The 23,488-nt window shown below is 42.5% G+C and overlaps 1 protein-coding gene and 1 pseudogene across 1 annotated transcript; both read right to left on the reverse strand.

Annotated features, from left to right (window-relative positions):
• Window positions 1-2,471: 2,471 nt before the first annotated feature.
• On the reverse strand, window positions 2,472-20,272 carry LOC100463546 (cytochrome c oxidase assembly factor 7). The gene is made up of 3 exons (XM_002915733.4): window positions 20,102-20,272; window positions 16,928-17,068; window positions 2,472-3,747 (listed from the first exon to the last, which is right to left on the reverse strand). Exons 1-3 carry the CDS (start codon window positions 20,205-20,207, stop codon window positions 3,299-3,301), a joined length of 696 nt encoding a protein of 231 aa, XP_002915779.1. The 5' UTR covers window positions 20,208-20,272; the 3' UTR covers window positions 2,472-3,298.
• LOC105236046 lies at window positions 10,879-12,231 on the reverse strand (annotated as a pseudogene).
• Window positions 20,273-23,488: the final 3,216 nt, after the last annotated feature.

The raw sequence follows: 23,488 nt of genomic DNA on the forward strand, positions 1-23,488 counted from the left end.
TCAAGGAGACTCCCCACTGAGCACAGAGCCCGAAGCAGGGCTTGATCTCATGACCCTGAGATCATGACCTAAGCCGAAATCGAGTACGACACTTAACCAACTGAGCTACCCAGGCGCTCTTACCTCTCAAAATGTTTTCAAGCAATTTCATAAAACTTCAAAAAATTAAAGTGCAATTTATTACTAAATTTTAAAAAAATTTACCAAACAGTTCAAAAAAGTTTTTTGTCCCCATCCCATTCACAGGCTCCAAATGAATATGAATGGCACCCCCTGTCCACCCAAGTGCCCAGGCTGGAAATGTGGGTTCTTTTTTAACCCCAAGCTGACTCCACCATCCTCCCACCCCCACATTGCTCTCCCATCCATTTTCTACACAAGGGTGATCTAATTTCCTGCTCCAAACCCTTCAGTCTCTGCATGACCCACAGGATAAAATCCAAATCACTAGGCCCTGTGGCCTTCCCCTCCCTCTCTGAGACTCTTGCTTCTCTTTCTCACAACACTGAGCACTGCACTGTGAAATTTTAGTGAGAACACTGAGAACACAAACCACTAGTCAATTATGAAACTTCTTCTTCGTTAGACTATCCAGCCCAAGCCTGGCACAGAGGAAAAACATCAGAAATAGTTGCTAATGAGCAGCTTGCTGTGACCAGAATCTGAAAACCTGCTTTTAAGCCTTGCCTCAAAGGTTGCACAAAAGTGAGAAACTCAAGCATGCTGGCTCTCATCAACCCATTCCTTCCCAGAGCAACCTAGGTATGAAATGGCCTTGGACCTTTCCAGACAGTAAATTATTACTCTTTACATTTTAATAACTTTTGTGAAATGTTACATTTTGAAACTGTTAATCTTATTCCATTGTTCCCAGCCTCATCTCAATATATGATCCAAAGAAGGTGGCCCCTTGGGTCCCAGGCAGGAACTGGTCCATAAAAAAATAACCCAGCACATCTGCCACCAAAAAATCAAATAAACTCTTCAAAATTACAAAACCAATGATTTAATTGGAAAGATGTGATTCTTTAAAAAGTAATTAAGCAACAACACTACTGGGCCAAAGAATGCTAGTAGGTTGTAAAGGACAGGGAGGAGTAATTGTTTCTTCTGCCATGTTCCAAACTGCATTTCATGTACATGATGCTTTTATAAACAAAAGCTTCAAACCTTGCATTAAAAAAAAATTCACTGTTTATATTTTTTAAAAACTGTAGTAAAATACATATAAAATTTACCATCTTAACCGTTTTTTAAAAGATTTTATTTATTTATTTGAGAGGAAGAGGGAGAAGCAGACTCCCTGCAGAGAGCCTGATGCAGGGCTTGATCCCAGGACCCCAAGGTCATGACCCGAGCCGAAGGCAGACGCTTAACCAACTGAGCCACCCAAGCGTCCCCCATCTTAATCATTTCTAAATGTATAGAGTTCAGTAGTGTTAAGAACTTTCACATTTTTGTTCAAGCAATTTCCAGAACTTTTTCATCTTGCAATATTCAAACTCTATACCCATTAAACAACTCTCCATTTTTCCCTTCCCCTAGCCTGTGGCAACCACCATTCTGCTCTGTGTTTAGACACCTCATGTAACTGAAATCACACAGTATGTCTTTTTGTGATGTCTACTTCACTGAGCATGTCTTTTAGGTTCATCCATGTCATAGCATGTGTCAGATTTTCCCTCCTTTTAAGGCTGAGTGATATTCCATTGTATGTGTACACATTTTGTTTATCCATTCACCCACTGATAGACATTGGGTTGCTTCTGCCTTTTGGCAATTGCGAATGCTGCTATGAACACAGGTATACCCAGAAACGGAACTGCTGGATCCTACGGTCATTCTAGGTTTAATTTTTTGAGGAACTGTTATATTGTTTTCCATAGTGTCTACACCATTTTACATTCCCACCAACAATGTATAAAGGTTCTAATTTCTCCACATCCTTGCCAATGCTTGTTGTCTATACGTATATATACACATATAACAGTCAGCCTGACAGGTGTGGGGTAATTATCTCACACTTTTGATTTGCATTTCCCTAATTATTAGTGATGCTAAGCATCTTTTCATACACTTGTTGGCCTACAGGGTTTATTTTTAAACAAAACAAAAGCTACTTCACATTTAAAAAAATAAACTCACTTTTTAAAACTTCTTGTCCGCTCCTGGGAAAGTCCCTCTCCTCTATCAACTTGAGAAGCTGGGAGGCTGTGCTTACAAACCTTCATCCACACAGCAAGGCTTCCTTCTTGGACAGCTGCAAAACTGGAAGCCCAGAAACAGTTAGGTGGTGGGTGACAGGTCAGACCTGTTATTGCAGGAAAATGACAAGCTCGCCCCCTAGTGACAAGTTAGGAAGATAATAAAAAAAGCAAATGTTTACTTTAAAAGAAAAAGCACAACCACCATGCAGAACATAATCTCTACCCTACCCTGAATCTGGAGAGAAACTAATAACACAAACTATAAATCGATCAAAATAGTTTATTCACAGGGACAGTTAAAAAGGTTCAGTTCCAACGGACAAAATGTGTCACAAAATCCTTGCTAATGAACCCCTAGCTGAAGTTGCCTTGGGAGTAATCTGCTCCTTAAGCAAGGAGAGCAGTGCCAGGGGAACGGACTTGGGATGCTAGCTGTCATCTGTGAATGCCTCCACTAAAGGAGGGCTTATATTTCATCATCTTTGGCAACCCTGACACATAACGACCTCTAATTTTATGTTGCACGTCCCTCCCAATCTCTATGAATTTACTGATGATTTGACTCTAAGGCAAAATGGAAACACACACCAATGATTACATAAGTCAGAGGGTGGCAGTCGTGACTATTTGACTTGTTCTTAGCTCCTTAAGCCCTCTATTATGTAAATCAAGATACTTTCTGATTATCAAGCCTTCCCAACTAAAATAATAATAATGATAATAATAACATCTGATTCCTTCAGGCACTACGGCTGCTGATTTTTCCAACTTCCTGCTGTCTCCCCTCCGCAACCCCCACAATCTCTATGGCTCTCTAGTTTGCTGTTTTTCACTGAGCTAGAAGACTTAGAACGAAAATCCCATATGTGTGTGCCTTCACAGAACACAACAGATAAAAAGAACACTGACTGAAATAAACATTTTAGGCTACAACCCAGCAGGTGACACTCTGGGGAAACGGGTCTATGTAACCACAGCTACTGACATTAAGTCCCAAGTCTTCCTGCTCCAGCAGGCTGACCTTCAAGGGCTACGTAAGACATAGGAGGTGCCAGCCTCAAGCTGTTTGTTGCTTAGGAATATGGACCACACTACCCAAATGTCAAAGGCTGGACATTTTTCTGCTGTTCTTTGTGCAGCTGCCGGGCCCGATTTTTTAGTACCTCAGCTTTCTCCTCATCTTTATCTACGCCATCTCCCAGCCTGTACATGCGGCTGGCATTGGCACAGGCCCAGATGTGGCCCAAGTCACAGGCTTTCATTGAATATTTACATGCCAGGCCCATGTCCTTGGGAAAACCAGGGGCACCCTGCAGGAACATAGCACTGAGATTGAAGCAGCTGGAGGCATAGCTGCCTTCACAGGCCCTTGTGTAGTAGTCTCTAGCCTTCTCCAGGTCAGGCTGGCCGTCCTCATTGACCTGTCCATCATGTGCCAGGAGACCAACGTTGTGACATGCCTCCACAGACTTCTTTCCGGGCCTCTCACATGCCATCAGAAAGCAGCTGGAGGCAGCTTTTAGGTCCTGGGTCAGTCCACCTGGGAGGAGGGAAAGGGAAGAAAAAAATAAACCAAAGCCAGGGCAGAACCTGAATGTCTCAGGCCAAAGTTAGAGAATAATTCCTGAATAAAGTTCATATATTTTGAGCTAAGGCAGCATGAAAGGGAGGTGGCGTGGTATGATGCACAAACCTTCCAGCTTTTTAAGCCTTGGAATCTTTTGTTCAAATGATATCTTATGAGACAGGCCACCCCTAAAGGAGCTGAGAAGTGGGGATTATAATAACAGATACCTCACGGAGTTACAGCAAGAACATGTGCTCTTATAAGCTCCTTGTTCAATGTTCATTAATTTAAATGTATAATGAATACATATTATTTGCCAACTACTGTGCTAGGTTCTGGACAATAAACAGACACTGTCCCTAGCCTTGTGGATCTTACAGTCTAATGAAACAGATATTTAACAACCACACAACCTAATGTATGATTTTAAGTGTGACAAACATATGGAAGAAAAGTACAGGATGTTATGAGAATGTATCAGGACTCCGACCTAGACCTGGGGGTAAGGCCAAGAAAAGCCTCCCCAGAAAAGTAACATTTGAGCTGTAATATAATGGAAAAAAAGAAGGAAAAAAATACAGGGTGGGGGTTGTTCCAGGCAGCAGGAATAGGATACAAAGAGAAAAGGAGCTCATATGGCTAGAACCCAGAAATCACTAGGGAAAACAGGCTGTAGAGACAGGCAGGGGTCAGATCATGCAGGATTCTGTACTAATCCTAGGAGCAATGGGAAACAGCTAACAGGTGATTTTAAACACAGGTGGTGACAGGGCTTAATTTTCTCTTTATAGTTTTTTCATGGAAAATTTCAAATCCCCATGTACTACTGATGTGAAATGTTGGGGCTCAGGAGCAAACGGTCAAGAAAGAATTCTTAGGAGAGAGGGGTGGGGGGAATGGGATAGGCTGGTGATGGGTAGTAAGGAGGGCACGTATTGCATGGTGCACTGGGTGTTATACGCAACTAATGAGTCATCAAACTTTACATCAAAAACCAGGGATGTACTGTATGGCGACTAACATAATATAATAAAAAAAACATTAAAAAAAAAAAGAAAGAATTCTTGAAGCATCTTCAGTGCAAAAAGGGTGGTTTTATTAAAGCATGGGCCAGGACTGGTGGGCAGAAAGAGCTGCACTGGGGTTGTGAGGAGTGACTGATTATACACTGTCAAGTTGGGAAGAGCTTAAGGATAGCATTAAGTTTCTAAGGAATTTGGAAGCAAGGTTTCCAAGACCTTGAGGGGCCAGCTGTTAATAAAAAAGTCACTTACTGTCTAGTAAAACCTTAGTCATGAGACCCTTCAGATGTGTATCAGTGGGCCATATGCTTGGAGGATGACTGCTAACATATATTTTGGTGGGTGGGGTAGAGATAAAGGAAGTTTCCAAAGGGATTTTTACAGAATCCTGGAGGTCGGGCTATATCTAAGCTAAGGCTGCCTTTTGCCCTTAGCAAAGTATTAACATTGAGGCAGTTGAGCTCCTGGAGGAAGGTCACTCTGCCTGTCTCAAGTACTTGTGAATGGGCTGTAAGTTATCATGAAGTTTCATTTTTTTCCTTTTCCTTTGTTTTCCATATCACTATCACCCATTCTCAAAAAAATACAAACATCCTATCTTTTAATATTTTTTTAAAGATACCACTCCAAATCCACCACCTAGAAATAACTATCATTATCATTAAGAGAACACCATTCCAGTTATTTTTGTAGTATGTGTTCAGATTACATGCTGCTGGCTGAATGGACAGCTGATAGAAGTACTTTGCAAAACTGGACTGCATATGTAATTTATAAATAAAAAATTTAACTTTGGTTTTACCTGAATTTATCAGAAGAAAACCAAACTGAGTGGCACTGAAGAAACTACTTGACTTCAAATGAACGTTTCTCACCAGAGAAATTTCCTAACGGGCCCCTGGAGTTACAAAGGGATTTTTTAAAAATATTAAAGGTTACAGTCATTGTTTTTGTTTTTGAACTAAATTTTAGAAGTACTAACTCACAACTATAAAAGGTGAGGATACTGGCCTCTCATACTTCCTCCCATCTTTCCTCCCCCACCTTCTACTTTTTGTCATTTCTATTACTTCAACTTAGAAAGACAGCACAGCACGGTCATTAACAGAAGCCTGGGCCCTGTAGCCAGAACACCTGGGCTCCAGCCCTGGCTCCACTCCGTGTGTTGGCTTTGTGACCATAGGCCAGTTACTTAACTTCTACAAGCCTGTTTTCCTCATCTGTAAAATAAGGATAAAAGTATCTACATTTCATATGTTAGAAGCTTAAACGTGTTTTTACAAAGAACCCGACAGATAATAAGTGCTCAGGAATATTATGGTGTTTTTATGCCCTAAAAGTTTACATTATTTGCATTCTATTCAGTAACCCTAATTAATTAGCCCAATAGTCATTCTAAATGGATTCTGGTCATCAGCAGTCTTTTCATTAGAACTTCTTGTTCCTGAATTCTTTTTTTTTTTTTAATTTAAGATTTTATTTATTTATTTGACAGAGAGAGAGAGCACGCGCGCGCCCAAAAGCAGGGGGAGCAGGAGGGGGAGAAGCAGGCTCCCTGCTGAACAGGGAGCCCAAGGCAGGGCTGGATCCCAGCACTCTGGGATCATGACCTGAGCCAAAGGCAGATGCTTAACCGACTGAGCCACCAGGCACCCCGCAAATTACTTCCTTTGATTAACCTCTTTATTGGTTATCAAATAGATTTTTCCAGAAAAGCTCAGAGATTCTATATCCCGAGTTCTTCCAGTTTTGAGAGTATATTCGTGCCACCTTTATATTTAAATAGGATATACTTAGGTCTTGCTTTTATAACCAGCCTGACAATCTATGCCTTTTACTGGAGTGTTCACTTACATTTAATTCAATTATTGATATAGCTGGATTTAAGTCTACAATCTTATTTCTTTCCCATTTGTCCCAAATGCTTTTTGCTTTTTCTCCTTTCTTGCATTCTTTGGAATTGTGTATTTTTTTTTTAAAGATCTTACTTTATTTAAGTAATCTCTACACCTAATGTGGGGCTCAAACCCACAATCCTGAGATGAAGAGTTGCACACTCCACCAACTGAGCCAGTCACGCACCCCGAACTGTGTATTTCTTTTTTTTTTTTTTTAAAGATTTTATTTATTTATTTGACAGAGAGACAGCCAGGCCAGAGAGAGAGGGAACACAAGCAGGGGGAGTGGGAGAGGAAGAAGCAGGCTCACAGCAGAGGAGCCTGATGTGGGGCTCAATCCCACAACGCCGGGATCACGCCCTGAGCCGAAGGCAGACGCTTAACCGCTGTGCCACCCAGGCGCCCCTGAACTGTGTATTTCTAATAGTCCATGTCATTCTCATCATTGGCATTTTAGTTATACTTCCTTTTTCAGTCTAGTGAATATATAACGTTAACTTATCACAATCTACCATGAATTAATATTATACCACTTCACATATAATGTAAGTACCTTACAATATACTTTCATTCACTTACCACATTTCCATGCTTCGTATTAATTGCCGTCATGTTTTATTACCACATATACTACTTTTTAATTTTACTTCTATATATAAGCCTCACAAACACTGCTATTATTTTTGCTTTTGACAGTCTTTTAGAGACAGTAAGAAATGAGGAAAAAGTCTTATAGTTACACACACATTCTAGTGTGCTTTATTCTTTTGTATGGATCCCAATTTCCATCTGTTACCATTTTCCTTGGACCCAAACAACTTTAACATTTCTTGTAGTGTAACTCTGGTAATGACTCATTCCCAAAGCTTTTGTCTACCCGAAAATGAATTTATTTCATCTTCATTTTTAAAGATATTTTTGCTAAAGTAGAATTCAAGATTGACAGTTTTTTCTTTCAGCCCTTAAAAGATGTTGTTCTTTTGTCTTATGCTGCTGCTGCTTTTTTTTTTTTTTTAAGATTTTATTTATTCATTTGACAGAGAGAGAGGCAGCCAGCAAGAGAGAGAACACAAGCAGGGGGAGTGGGAGACGGAGAAGCAGGCTCCCAGCGGAGGAGCCTGATGTGGGGCTCGATCCCAGAGCACCGGGATCACGCCCTGGGCCAAAGGCAGACGCTTAGCGACTAAGCCAACCAGGCGCCCCTGGCTTATGTTGCTTCTGATCAGAAGTCATGGGTTGTTCTCACAACTGTTCCCTTCAGTGTCTTTCTCAGATTGCTTTATGATTTTCTCTTTATGTTTGGTTTTCACCAAATTAGTAATGATGTGTCTAGGTGTAATTTTCATGGATTATCCTGCTAGAATTCACTGAGCTTCATGGATCTGTAGACTGATACTTTTTTTTTAATTTATTTTTTTATTATGACATACTAGTCACCATACACTACATAATTATCTTTTGATGTAGTGTTCCATGATTCCTTGTTTGCATATTAACACCCAGTGCTCCATGCAATACGTGCCCTCCTTAATACCCTTCACCAGGCTAGCCCATCCCCCCACCCTCTCCCCTCTAAAACCCTCAGTCAACTGTTTCCCAGAGTCCATAGTCTCTCATGGTTCCTCCCCCCTTGTGTTGCCCCCCCCTTCATTTTTCCCTTCCTTCATCAAATTTAGAAATTTTTCTGCTGTTATTTTTTCAAATATTTTTCCCCCAATCTCTTCTCTTTCCCCCAATCTCTCCAATACACATATGTTAGAATGATGAATAATGAACCCCACGGGTTGAGGCTCTGTTCTTTTTTTCCTCAGCACTTTATTTTAGAGAATATCTATAATCTTATCTTCAAGTTCACCAATCTTTCAAATTTACTTNTTTTTCTTTTCTTTTCTTTTTTTTTTTTTTTTTTAAGATTTTATTTATTTATTTGACAGAGAGAGAGGCAGCCAGCGAGAGAAGGAATACAAGCAGGGCGAGTGGGAGAGGAAGAAGCAGGCTCCCAGTGGAGGAGCCTGACGTGGGACTCGATCCCAGGACTCTGGGATCACGCCCTGGGCCAAAGGCAGACACTCAATGACTGAGCCACCCAGGCGCCCCAAATTTACTTTCTGAAATGTCTATTTTGCTGTTAAGCCTGCCCAGTAAATTTCAATTTCAAATATTATGTTTTTCAATTACAGGATTTTTTAAAAAAGATTTTATTTGCCAGAGAGAGAGAGAGAGAGAGAGCATGTGCGTGCACGCACAAGCAGGGGAAGTGGCAGAGGGAGAAGAAGCAGACTCCCCACGGAGCAGGAAGCCTGACATGGGGCTCGTCACAGTACCCTGGGATCATGACCTGAGCCAAAGGCAGAGGCTTAACTGACTGAGCCACCCAGGCACCCCTCAATTACAGGATTTCATTTGGTTCTTTTTAAGTGTCAATTTCTCTAATGTGATTTCTCATCTGTTCACTTATTATGCCCATCTTTTATTTAAACCCTGAAAAATATTATACCTGTTTTAACAGTTATTTATTTATTTATTTATTTGAGAGAGAGAGAGAGAGGGAGAGCAGGTGTGTGCGTGTACATGCACACAGGATGAGGAGCAGAAAGAGAGGGACAGACTCCACACTGAGTGTGGAGCCCGACTCAGGGCTCAATCCCATGACCCCGAGATCATGACCTGAGCCAAAACCAAGAGTTGGCTCAACCGACTGAGCCACCCAGGTGCCCTTTATTATACCTGTTTTAAAATACTGAACTGTTAATTCCAACATCTCTGTCATATCTAGGTCTATGGACTGCTCTTTTTTTCTGTTTAGCAATTTCTTATTTTATGCGAAACACTGTAGATGATACTTTGTTCAGTCTGGATTTTGTTGTTTTCCTTTGAAGATTGTTGAATTTTGTTCTGGCAGGTAGCTAACTTACTGGTGAACCAAGCCAAAATGTCTTTGAGACTTGTTTTTAAGTTTTGTTAGAGCAGATCTAGAATAATCTTACTACTAAGGCATGGGCCTTTTTGGAGTCTTAGTTGAATGTCTGTGATGTTCGATGTCTCTCCACTCTGGCTGGTTCGAATTCAAACCACTCCCATCACTGTGAAACATATGGAATCTCTTCTCAGTTCACAGCTCCCAGTAGCTTTCCACTACAAGGTCTCTCAGTCTCCCTCTATGCGTGTGCAGCTTAAGATTAGGCCANCCAACATCTCTGTCATATCTAGGTCTATGGACTGCTCTTTTTTTCTGTTTAGCAATTTCTTATTTTATGCGAAACACTGTAGATGATACTTTGTTCAGTCTGGATTTTGTTGTTTTCCTTTGAAGATTGTTGAATTTTGTTCTGGCAGGTAGCTAACTTACTGGTGAACCAAGCCAAAATGTCTTTGAGACTTGTTTTTAAGTTTTGTTAGAGCAGATCTAGAATAATCTTACTACTAAGGCATGGGCCTTTTTGGAGTCTTAGTTGAATGTCTGTGATGTTCGATGTCTCTCCACTCTGGCTGGTTCGAATTCAAACCACTCCCATCACTGTGAAACATATGGAATCTCTTCTCAGTTCACAGCTCCCCAGCAGCTTTCCACTACAAGGTCTCTCAGTCTCCCTCTATGCGTGTGCAGCTTAAGATTAGGCCAAAAACCTAAGAGCACCCCTATATATATGGATTTCTAGAGCACCTTCTCTGTTTAGCTCCTTTCTTTCTTTCTTTCATTTTTTTTTTTTAAAGATTTTATTTATTTTAGAGAGAGAGAGACAGGGAGTGAACATAAGCTGGGTGGGGGTAAGGCAGATGGAGAGGGAGAAATAGGCTCCCTGCTCAGGCGCTCAATCCCAGGACCCTGGAATCATGACCCGAGCTGAAGGCAGATGCTTAACTCACTGAGCCACCCAGGCCCCCCTAAGTTTCTCAGTTTCACCTAGTTTCTTAGAAGCCTGAAAGATATCTGAAATGGTGTTCAGAATAACCACAGTATCTTCCACAGTTAAGAGGTTTATCAATGGTTATATTATGCCACAGTGAACAAGGTTTACAATCTATTCAACTGGCCCACCAGTTGTATAGTTGGTCATAGCCCATACAGCTTCCTTTTGTGTCTTTTTTTTCTTTTAAGATTTTATTTATTTATTTAATTTTAGAGAGAGAGAGAGAGAGAGAGCGCCAGTGAGTGGGGGCGGGGAGAGGGAGAGAATCCCAAGCAGACTCCAGGCTAAGCATGGAGCCCCACACGGCGCTTGATCTCATGACCCTGATCTCATGACCTGAGCTGAAACCAAGAGTCAGATGCTCAACTGACTGAGCCACCTGGGTGCCCCTTCCTTTTGTGTCTTAAAGTCTTCCTTAGAATGCCAATGAGAAATGGGACTAATCCTTGATTCACAACTTACTGTGTCTGGTCCTGGCAGGCAGATGTCATGTTTTACATTTCCACATTGCTTCCTTCTGAGTATTAGTTTTGGGGGTCATTACAGGCTGGGAAAGATGGCAAGTGCTCCCACATCTATTACAACTTGAGTCTGTTCGTCTGTCCCAGTGACAATACTTCCTATAGCTCTTAACACAGAAGTCACAATTAGCAATTCAGGAGCTCTCTCCAAAGTTTCACAAACTGGGGCACAACTCCTCTTTTCACAACCATTTCAATCTGTTCATTTGGACCAACAGTATGGTAAGTAATGATCCAGCAGGTATCTCCTAATACTTCTGGATCACTGCAATGCAGATGAACTAAAGTGGGAAGAATTTCCTCAATAGCACCTACGTGAGTGTATGATCCTTGCCGGAACAAAAATTTGAAAGTGTCCAGGTAAGATTATCTAAGTAACCACATGCTAAAGATGATATATCAGGAACTGCAAGAAGGACCAACAGTGGGTCAAATGCACTATATTTGATAACCAAGTCTCAGAATACTGAACTATTTTGTGTAATGTTTCCTAGACCTCATACAACTTGTTCACTGATGTGAGCATGGGAAGATGTCAATGGAGAAATGAATGCTGGGATAGCATCTCTATCTACCACAGCCTCGGTCTGTTCTGATATCCAAGAAGCAATGTTAGTGAGGGCTCAAACAGATTCAATTGAATGGGACTATGAACATTTCTGTCCAAAAAGAACACAAATGCCGGAATCAAACCAGCCCAGATTATGTTGTCTACGTAGGCTGCTTTTCCACAGAAAGCAGTTTCTTAGCAGCTTGAGTAGCCTGGAGGTGGCTTCCCAAATTATTGCTACTTATGCCTTTGACAATGTTATCAACAGACCAACGTACACTCCCCTGGTTGTTGCGGGTTTTCCCGCAGTGGAGAAGTAGCATTATCAAGAAATGAGCTTACATTTCTCCTTTTCAGCATCTAGTCTTCCTTCTAAGCTTTCCTCAGGTCCACATTAACTTCAACTCGGCACCACCTCATTTTTATACTGTCTTTCCCCTGTTCTTGAATCTGTAAGGTTGGCAGTGGGGGAACTGCACTGCTGTTGGCAGACTTGCTTATGACACAAAGAGAGAAAGGCCAACTCAGGCTTCCACAGAAAGTATGGGCCGTGGATCAGCTGCCCTCAAACACATCCACCACAGCTCAGCCCCAAGACAGTGTCCATGGTTTACATTCTTAAAAGTTCATTTTAGTTGCCTTATGGAAAGAGGTTTAGGGACTTGCATTAATCTCCAAACTGTAATCCAAGCAGGAGAGGAGGGTGGCTTGGATAAGAATGGTAAGAGGAGAGGGAGAGAGACAGGACAGATTTGAGACATATTTTGGAAATAAACTGGCCATGAGCTACTAGGTAGAGAGGGATAACACTTGCTAAGGGTATACCCTGGAAGATAAAGATAAAGAAAACGATTAAGAATTCCATATTTGATATGTTAAGTTTGAGATGCCCACGAGAACTCCAAGTAGGAATGTCTAATAAAGCATCAGCTACAAGTGGTCTGAAGCATACAAGAATGGTCTAGATTAAAGATTTGTTTGCATTATCATCAATTTATCTGAGCCTTCAACTCTTCCTCTAAAGTAATTCCACTTAAGAGCAAATTGAGGACTCTTTTTTTTTTTCTCCTTTGAGAGCAAGAGAGAGCATGTGCGCAGTGGGGAGAGGCGCAGAGGGAGAGAGAGAGAGAATCCCAAGCAGGCTCCCTGCCCAGCATGGAGCCCAACATGGGGCTTGATCCCACAACCCCGAGATCATGACCTGAGCTGAAACCAAAATTCAGATACCCAACCAACTGAGCCACCAGATGCCCCCAAATTGAGGACTCTTAAACAGAAGGGAAACAAAAATCATCCATTGTTACCATCACTTAGAGACCATCACTACTTCATTTTTGGTCTATTTCCTCTACACACTATGTAGTTTGGTCTTTCTTTTTCATTTCAAGTAACCTCTACACCCAACAGGGGGCTCAAACTCTCACGACCCCAAGATCAAGCATCCCATGTTCTACTGACTGAGCCAGCCAGGCACCCCAATGTGGTCTTATTTTCACATGTTGTAGTCATGAGCCTTCTTCACTCCCCCATCAGAAACCCTTCTTAATATCTGTTTTACTGGCTACATAATATTTCTTCCAAGAGATGGGTGTCAGAGTTAACTTCTACTTCTTTTCATAGGACATTTAGATTGCTTCACAAAAATAGTTCAAAGCTGAATTCATATATGAAAACATTTGGCCAAAGCATTCCTTGGGTTTGCATACTCTAAGTATATAATTCAATGTGGGTTCTGCAGCAACCAATACAGTCAAACCTGTTCATACTGATAGAATGTTTTATAATTTTTTAAAAGCTTTTATTTTTTTTTTTGACAGAGAGAGGGAGAGAACACAAGCATGGGGGAGGGGCAGAGGAGGAGGGAGAGGAAGAAGCAAATACTTTTTTGAGCACGGAGCCCAACCCCAAGGTGCTTAACCAACTGAGTCACCCAGGTGCCCCAGAACGTTTTACAATTTAAGAAAGCAGTCATATCTGTTCTCATTTGATGTTCAGAAAAATCGTATGAAGAAAGTATGAGCAGACCATATTACTCTAATTTTGTCAACAAAGAATTTGTGGCTCAGGGAGGAAAATGTCTTGCTTGATGCTGCACTGTCTAAAAGTGGGTTCTTTGTCCTCCTGCCCTTTCCCCTGCCCCAAGCGATCCTTGGTAAAAGGAGAGTTAAAGAACACTGGGTGTTTTTTTTTAGGAAAAGAGAGCAAAAGCAAAAGACTGGAAAATTATTTGGCTCAGAACTAGACAAGGGAAGTCAATAGTTTTGGCATTTATTTATTTACTTACTTATTTATAAAAGATTTATAAATCCTACAACCCTGAGATCATGATCTAAGCCAAAACCAAGAGTTGGACACCTAACCGACTGAGCCACCAGGTGGGAAAGAGAAACCTAAGCAGACTCCACGCTGAGCATGGAGCTCAACATGGGGCTTGATCCTGTGACCCAGGAGATCGCGACCTGAGCCGAAACTAAGAGCTTAACCAGCTATACCACCCAGGTGCCCCTTATTTTTTTAAAGATGTATTTATTTATTTGAGAGAAACACACAGGTGAGTGGGGGCCAGGGGCAGAGGGACAAGGACAGAGAATCTCAAGCAGACTCCCCACTGAGCATGGTGCCTGACATGGGGCTCTATCTCATGACCTGAGCCAAAATCAGGAGTCAGAGGCTTAACCAACTGAGCCACCCAGGTGCCCCCACAATTTTGGCTTTTATTTTATATAAAAGATTTTATTTATTTATTTATTTATTTGACAGAGAGAGAGAGAGAGGCAGCCAGCAAGAGAGGGAACACAAGCAGGGGGAGTGGGAGAGGAAGAAGCAGGCTTCCCAGTGGAGCAGGGAGCCCAATGCGGGGCTCAATCCCAGGACCCTGGGATCACGCCCTGGGCTGAAGGCAGACGCTTAACGACTGAGCCACCCAGGCGCCCCAATTTTGGCTTTTAGACATGGCAGGGCCCAAGGTCTGCTAAACAGGAATCCAAAAGGGCTTAAGAAGCAATGATCAGCTAACAGGATCTTCTCTAACTACTTTGGTTTGAACACCCAGAGAAATTTATTTAAGAATGTCAGTTTAACAGGATTAAGTATTGATCTCTAAACACTCTGTGTTCTTTCACCCTCACGTACCTTCTCTCTGCCTGAGACAACTCTATTCCACCTCTACCAAACAAACTCCACTCTGTCCTTCAAGTCCCAGTTTCAATGCTGCCTCCTCTGTGACAGCACCCTCTGCACCAGCATTGAACACACACTCCCAGCACTGAACCCCCACAGTATTTTATATGTCTCTCTGAAGATGCTTACCAAGCTCTCTCAGGTGTAACAGGTATTAGTGTCCTTCTTTCCCCCTACTGGTCCATATCTAATTCATTGTTTCACTGAAGACAGTAAAAGTGTGCTCAATAAAGGAACATTTAAGAGGAGAAAAAAAGTTTCAATGTACAATCATTAATCACATAGATTTATCTAATAAGAGAAAATAATTTCAGAGCCACTTTTGTTTTCCCTACTTCAATAAGGAACTCAAAGTTCTTGTGAAAACTATAGTAAAATATGATATAAACATTACTTTAAAAAAGGGGGGGGCCTGGCTGGCTCAGTTAGTAGACCATGCGACTTAATCTCAGGGTCGTGAGTTTGAGCCCCAAACTGGATGTAAAGATTACTTTAAAAAAGGTATAAAAACAAAAAGAACCTAAAACTTTACCAAGACACAAATCCAGAGATTAAATAGCTAGGAACATTTTTGGTTTTGCATGCTGTATCATACAGGTGAGTTCACACCATATACAAATTTGTATTTGGCTTTCTTCACTGAAGAAATATATATATCATATTTCATAAGCTTTTCACCACATTAACAAAATTCTCTAGTAACATTATTTTTCCATGGGCTAAATAACATTCCATACAATGGAGGTAACATTATTTAACTAAGCTGCTACTGTTGGTGCACAGGTTTTGGGGTTTTTTAATCATTAATATAATGCAGTTATGCATTACTTGTAAATTGTAAGTTAATGAAAATAAAATTTTGCTAGATAAATAATACCTGGGTATCTTTTCACATTAAGGTTTTTTTAAAAAAGATTTTATTTATTTACTTGAGAGAGAGAGCGTGCATGAGGGTGGGGGGCAGAGGGAGAGGAGGAGCAGACTCCCTGCTGAGAAGGAAGCCCAACAGAGGGTGATGCCAGGACCCTAGGATTGTGACTTGAGCTGAAGGCAGAGGCTTAACTGACTGAGTAACCCAGACGCCCCTTTGTGGTGTTTTTAAAATATGCCCATTAAAAAAATAATAATAAAATAAAATAAAATAAGCCCATAAATTCTTTGATATTCCTTCCTTCAAGAAGTAGGATGTTAGTTCTCTATTAGTGTGGGCTGGACTTACTGACTCACTTCTAATGAACAGAATATGATGGAAATGAAAAACAGGTGACTTCCAAGGGTAGGTCATAAAGGACACTGTGGATTCCATCATGCTCCCTTTTTTGGATAACTCATTATGGAGGAAACCAGATGCCATGCCATAAGGACATGCAAGCAGCCCATGGAGAGATTCCTGTCACCAGGAACTGAGGTCTCCTGATAATGGCTGGAGGCCTTTCCTAACAAGCCAACAATCTTAGAATTGGAAACTCCAGCTCCAGTCAAGCCTTCAAATGACCATAACCCTAGCTCCCTGGTTAATGTCTTAACTGCAACCTCATTAGAGACCTTGAGGCATACAGCTAAGCCAATCCCAAATTCCTGACCTACAGCAACCATGTGAAATAATAAGTTTGTCAGAATAATTTCTTATTTAGCAACAGATAAACACTACTCACTACTCCAGTGAAAACTGCAATTAGGGCATGAGGCGAAAAGGTAAGATGATAGAGAACTAATTATTGGTCCCTTGCTCTGTGCCAGGCGCATGCTGATGCCTTTACCTGCATTATCTTATTTAATCCTCACAACAACCCTATGAAGCAAGTACTATTTTTCTCCATTTTACAGGTGATATAACTGAGGCAGAGTTAAAGTGACTGGCTCAAGGTCCCACTACTTGCCAATAGCATTCCCCAAGGTCTGCCTAGCTTGAAAGGCTGTGTTCTTCCCCCATCCCTCTGAATCTTCCTACAATGTGCTTCCCCAAGGCCTTTGAGGCCCCTTCTGTGAAGAGGGCACAGCATGAGGCTCAGGATGTGAGGCCAGCATTACTATCAATAACAATGACCAAAGAGAGCAGGCATCTCCTTACCTTTCCCAGTCACATAATAAGCCCCCAGTTTGTAGCAGCTATCGCTGTGTTTGTTCTCTTCACAGTTGAACTTCAACACCTTGGCAGCCTCCTCAAAATTCTTCTGGATCCCTTCCAAATAGTCCACCAGCCGATAGCATCCTGTGAGGAAAAGGCAAGAGCTGTTCATGTTTGGGGCTGCTGCACAGCAGTGGGGAGGGCTGAGGTGTGGCAGGCCACTACATGTCTTTTATTTAGGACCAGCTTCTGTTCTCCTGAGGTGTGGCAAGGTGACCTCACCACAAAGAATACAGGTGGTGTTCAGCCATTCCTACAAATGGCATCGGGTGCCCACAGCCAGGGACTGAGCAATATACAGGCTGGAGAGACCACAGCAGCTGTACTGGCTCCACCACTCCCCAGCCATTTTGATGGAGCCTTTCTGCTCCCTGTCACCCAGGGCCAAAGACTCACTGACTTCCATGATTGAAACTTTGCTACCTTTGGAACTTCCCAGAAAGTTTAGCAATAAAACATTGGAAACCAAAAGGGTCCATGGGTTAGTCTTTGTAGTAGCAAGAAAGGGGTGCTTCCATGACTATACACCTCAGCCAGGCTGGGAATGAGAAGCCCAAAGACAGAGTAGAAATAGTAGCTACTAAAGGAGTTGGAAATAGACTCTCTTTGGCACTCTCTGGTCCCAGTGAGCCTCTTCTTAACATCTCTCCCCTCTGTCTCTGTCCCTTCTTCTTCATCCCAAGTGACACTCATCTCATTCATCTTCATTCAACAAATATCTGAGCATCTATGTGCAACCATGTACCAAACACTGTTCTAGATGCTGGGAATACAATCACTTGCCCTCCTAAAAATGATGTTCTGGAGGAGGGGAAAAAAAATAAGTTAATAGGTGAGCAAGATGCACTTATTTTTTTAAGATGCATTTAAACAGTAATAAATGTTATATGATTGAAATAAAACAGGATAAGATACTTTGTTCTGCATGCTGGGGGACTAATTACCATAAACTGGGCAATCAGGGAGGGCCTAGTAAGGACTGTGACGTCTAAGCTGAAATGTGAATAACAAGAATGAACTAGCTATTTAAAGACAGTGAAATGGAAGGGGGCAGAAAGTCCCAGGTACAAGAAACAATAGATTAAAAGACCCAAAAGAAGGAATAAGCTTGGAACAAATAAGGTATAATGTAGCTGGGTCGAGGAGGAAAGGGGTAGGAAATGAGGAGAGAAAGGCAGTGACCAGATCACAGGGTATTGTGGAACACAGGAAGGATATAGGATTTTATTTCAGGTCAACAGCAAACCACTGGAGGGTTTTAAGAAGGGCAGTGATATGACTCAATTTGCATTTTTATTTATTTATTTATTTATTTTTAAGATCTTATTTATTTATTTGACAGAGCAAGAGAGCACAAGCAAGGGGGAGTGGCAGAGGGAGAGGAAGAAGCAGGCTCCCTGCTGAGCAGGGAAGTGGATGCAGGGCTCAATACGGGGACCCTGAGATCATGATCTCAGGGAAGACAGACACTTAACCAACTGAGCCACCCCCGCGCCCCCAATTTGCATTTTTAAAAGGTTTCTCCAGTGTATATGTTTGTATATGCCCGGATGAATATGGAAGAACAAAATGCATGAGGGGGTACACTTCAGCACTGATAACAACAATCGTGTTGTTTCGTTATTTAAAAATCTAATAAGATAGCATTTAATAGAACAAAATGAAAATTTAATTATCAGTTTAAGGGAGTGAGCATGCAAACAGTCAGGTTAGGCGGCTATTTCAGTAATCCTGGNCTAATAAGATAGCATTTAATAGAACAAAATGAAAATTTAATTATCAGTTTAAGGGAGTGAGCATGCAAACAGAGTCAGGTTAGGCGGCTATTTCAGTAATCCTGGTGAGAGATCATGATGATTTCAAAGGACAGTAGCTATAGTAACCATAGCCTCCTCTCAGGCTCTCCTTCTAAAGTGCTGCAGCCAATCCTTTTACGCCCACCCTCCCCCACTCCACTGCTAGTATACTCTCCAGCGTACATTACCATTAATTCTCTCCTCCAAAACATGTATGGCTCTCCACTGCCTACAGAATAAAGTCTAAATGCCCTACCCTGGCATTCAAGGCCTGACACACTGTGGCCCAGATTCCCACTTCAATCTTATTTCTAACTACGGCCTCACTTCCATCTTCCAAAAGACAGCATTCTCTTCTCCCACACTGTCCTCCATTTAATCAACACTTGCCCGCTCCTCCTGACCTCCCCCAGAAGTCTTCCCCAACTATCCTGCTCCTCAGTGACTCCAACTCTTCTTAGGACATGGGCGAGCCCTCAAAGAACGATCCTGGGTTCTTGTTAAGCCATTACACAGCAGAGCAACTCTGGTTAGTTGGTTAGCTTTAAGAAATAGCTATATCATATTCTGGAAACCAGACTGCAAGCTATTAGAAGGCTGGACGAGTGTCATTTTTTTTTCTTTTATAAAAATAAAGCAGGAAGAAGAAAACCACCCAAAGGTACTGGCTGCTCTGGATGGCCTCTTTTGAACACCACCATCCACTGACACACTCAAGTCAACTCAACGTTCCCAGAACACAAGGGGCACATTCATGCCTCAGGGCCTTTTCACTAGCTGTTACCTCTGCCTAGCATAGATAGATCTCCCTGACCTTCTTCAAGGCTTTGCTCAAATGCTACTTTCTCAATGACTCCCTCTGACCACTTGATTTAAAACTGCCCTCCTCAGCTCCCCACACCTGTCAGTCCTTTTTCCCATTGCACTGACTTTCTAACACACGATTTCATTTATTTCCTTACGTTTATTGTCCGACTCCCCCCACTAGTATGTAAACTCCAGAACAGGGAATTTTATCTGCTCACTGACGTATCCCCACCCCTCCACCCCCAACACCCAAGCACATCTCTTCGTACCCGCCCCGGCCTCCAGGCTCGGTCCCGCCGAGGATACCCCGGCTGCGACGCCCGCAAGTCCTCGAGGAACCCAACCCGTTCCTCCCCAACACACACAAGGTCGTCAGTGTCCCACCGCGTCCCCACGAGTCCCCGGCCAGAGACCCCTTCCAGACCTCCCTTCAGCGGCCGCTCGTGACCCGTGCGGCCCCTCCCCCTCCCCCATGCGTCTCCACGTGTCCCCTGGCTGCGCTGCCGGCGCTCACCGTCCGGGTTCTTCTCGCGGTAGCACTGGTAGTTGCACTCCACCTCCATGTTCTCCAGAAAGGACTTCACCTGCTCCTCGTCCTGGAAATCCACCACACCCGCCATGGCCCCTGCTCGCCCAGCCGAGGTTAGCCCGCCGCTCAGCACACCCGCCCTGAGGTCACGTGAGCCAGCGGAGGGGCGGGGCCTGGGAGGGGCGTGCTGCCGAGGGCTGCGCGCTCACCCGAGAACCTAAATAGTGGGGGTGTCGGCGCTTCAAGCTGTGAAAAACCTTGGCTGCCACATCTCTTGCTTTGCTCACTCCTTTCCTAAACCGGTGACATTTTTTTTGCAGCACTTTTCTGTGCCAGCTTTGTGCCCTTCATCATTTTCTGCCTGCAGTTATTTATTTCTTCATTCATTCGTTTGTTCGGTGATCTCGAAGTGCCCACAGCTTGCCTCACCAAGTGCTTGGTTCCAGTAATACAACAGCTAGGAAATATGGTACCTGCCTTTAAAGAGCTTGCGGTTTAGTAGGAAGACATTCGTTTATTCATTCAGCAAGCATTCTGAGCATCTACTATGTTTCAGGTATAGCTGCACAAACCAATATTCATAAGTCTGTTCTAGTGCGATGAGAAGTCTAGTTCATCTATACGTTCCTCCCGGAATTATTCCCCCATCCCCCTGCCCCCAACCTGAATGACCTAAGAAATGAATGGCTGTGGGAGATGATGACTGGAACACAGGAGCTACAGAGGTTGTAGTAATAATTCTGTTATAATAGCGAATGCTCAAACAGTTTTGAACTTTGTTCCAGATTCTATTCTAAGAAATTTATACAAAGTCTCTTTTAATTCTCACTATGACCCTCATTGTGACACTATAGGATAAGTATTCTTATTATCCCCATTCTTCAGATGAGGAAACTGGGCTGCAGAGAAGTTAAGTAACTTGTCCAAGGTCACACAGGAAGTGAGAGAGTAGTTATGCAATAAGTATTTTTTTTAAAAGATTTTATTTATCTATTTGGCAGAGACAGAGACAGCCAGCGAGAGAGGGAACACAAGCAGGGGGAGGGAGAGGAAGAAGCAGGCTCATAGCGGAGGAGCCTGATGTGGGGCTCGATCCCACAACACCAGGATCATGCCCCCAGCCGAAGGCAGACGCCTAACTGCTGTGCCACCCAGGCGCCCCAATAAATATTTTTTTTAATAAAAGAATGCATGTCATACAAGAGGAACATGTGAAGGAGATGGAAGAGAGCTTTGCCTGGTTTTTGCTTTGTTCTCTTGCACAGAATTATCAGTTCCATAAAGCCTAGACTGAAAGCTCTCCAAAGACAGTCAGATCCTGTCTCATCTCAAAGATGAGTCCTAGCCAGCCCTATTCTAGAGTCCTCAGTGGTATTCAGTCCATGGTTTTCCATCACCTACAGCAATGCTTCCCTGATGACTCCACTAAAGGCATCAGAGAGTGGACCACTTCCAACCAACCCTTCCCTATTGGGGAGCAGTGTACTGCAACTGGAAAATGTCTTTGAAGTCCCAATTTTATTTTTAAAATTCATGTGATTTCATATTCAATTCCCTAATAATATATCTTTCATAGGAAAACACAAGATTGCCTTCTCCCCAAGCCTTTTGGTAAAATGACATTTCAAGTGATATGCCACATTTTCATGTGGTTTCTCATACCCCTGATCATTTGGGAGACCCCTCAGCACCCATACCCCTGGAAGAGAAGCCCTGACTTTTTATTTTGAACCCACCTGCCTTAGCCTGGCCTTCAAGGCCCTGTATAATCTGATTCAAGCCTCATATCATGCTTCTCTTCCCCCATACCCCTCTCAATCTTCTGATCTCTGAATAGGTCACAGGCTTGTGTCCCTATTTCCTGCTGCTCTTAAAGCCTGAACCCCCCTTCTCTGACCAAATCAGATATTCTCTCCTCTGTAGAGTCTTCCCAGGTGCAACAGCCACACACCTCCAAAGTGGTTTTAAATGTTCCCACTCCAGGGTTCCCTGGGTGGCTCAGTCAGTTAAGCATCTGACTCTTGATTTTGGCTCAGGTCATGATCTCAGGGTGGTGAGATCGAGCAGCAGGGAGTCAGGTCCACACTCAGCGGGGAGTCTGCTTGAGATTCTCTCTTCCTCTGCCCCTCCCCCTCCCTCTCTCAAATAGATTAATCTTTAAACACTTCCATTTCAGTGTTCCACACTACTTGGTTTATTCTGTTATAATACAGTAGGAAAGGACTGGCTTTGGTGGACAGACAGATCTTAATCAGAATCCATGTCCCATGTTTACTAAATTGTGACCTTGAACCAATTACATTTATGACCTTGATACCTCTTCTGTAAATGAAAATCCGTTGTGGCTGTCGGTAGGCCTGAAAGTTCATGTATGCAGTGTGCTTAGCAGAGTCTGGCTCAGAGTCATTCCTATTCCAGAAATGTTTCTTGTCATGCCCATAATGGCATGAAAGTCTGTGTCCTCCGTGATACTGTGAACTCTATGTCCCTTTGCCAGTCACAGGGTCACGAACAGAGCAAAGCTTGGTGAGGGTGATGTAGACAGCTAAGGTCAGGGACAGGCCACGAATGATACTTTTCCCATAATCTTATTTACTGAGTTGAACTACATTAAAATGAGCCCACCTGAGCAGTAGGGGGTGATAGAGAGTTAAGGAAAAGATGGAAGATAGGCTGGGCCAAGTATGAAGTCACATACTTAAAAGGAAATTTAATGCCATCAAGAAGGCTGCCAGCTTCTGTTTTTAGTCCTGTCCTTAACTCTGTAGATTTATTCCACCTTATTCTTATAAATGTTCACATTTACTTTTTAAACTTATTTAATTATTCAAGTAATACATGAATACATGCTTATTGTGAATTAATCACATGTTTTTCACCTAATATTCCTTTTCGTTAAGCATGATATGGTTTGTAGACACTGTTTAGACTGTTGCAGAGAAATCAAAGGTCAGAGAAGTTAAATGATTTACTCTAAAACACATAGCTAGAGGACTAGGAGGAGAAACCAGCCCTCTTAGAATCCTAGAGTTCACAATAACCATACTGGGTCCTCGAGGGAAGAATTGAAGAGCATTATGGCACTCAACTCCTGGCTCCGGACTTAGATTCAACTATTATTAGCTGATCACTAATTATGAGTTTAGTACTTTAGGTTCATTATCTCATTTATTCTTCATTCATTCCACAAACATACCCTGGATGCTTAAAAATGGCTAGAGCTTAAGGGATGCCAAACTGAAAAATGCAAGATTTCAACAAGAACATGCAACTCTTGGAAGAGGAAAAGCACTGGTCAATAAACATATGATGAGATGCTCCTCCTAATGATCAAAGGAAGGCAAACTAGAACCAGTATAAAACCATTTTTCC

Source organism: Ailuropoda melanoleuca, chromosome 2, assembly GCF_002007445.2.
Source record: "Ailuropoda melanoleuca isolate Jingjing chromosome 2, ASM200744v2, whole genome shotgun sequence".
In the NCBI taxonomy this organism is placed as follows: domain Eukaryota; kingdom Metazoa; phylum Chordata; class Mammalia; order Carnivora; family Ursidae; genus Ailuropoda; species Ailuropoda melanoleuca.

Excerpts from the sequence above, each read along its gene's own strand:
- LOC100463546 (XM_002915733.4), bottom strand. The coding sequence starts at position 20,207 with ATGGCGGGTGTGGTGGATTTCCAGGACGAGGAGCAGGTGAAGTCCTTT. Across the intron at positions 17,069-20,101 it reads CCGCGAGAAGAACCCGGACG|GATGCTATCGGCTGGTGGAC; the intron begins GTGAGCGCCGGC and ends TTTTCCTCACAG. Across the intron at positions 3,748-16,927 it reads TTATTATGTGACTGGGAAAG|GTGGACTGACCCAGGACCTA; the intron begins GTAAGGAGATGC and ends CCCTCCTCCCAG.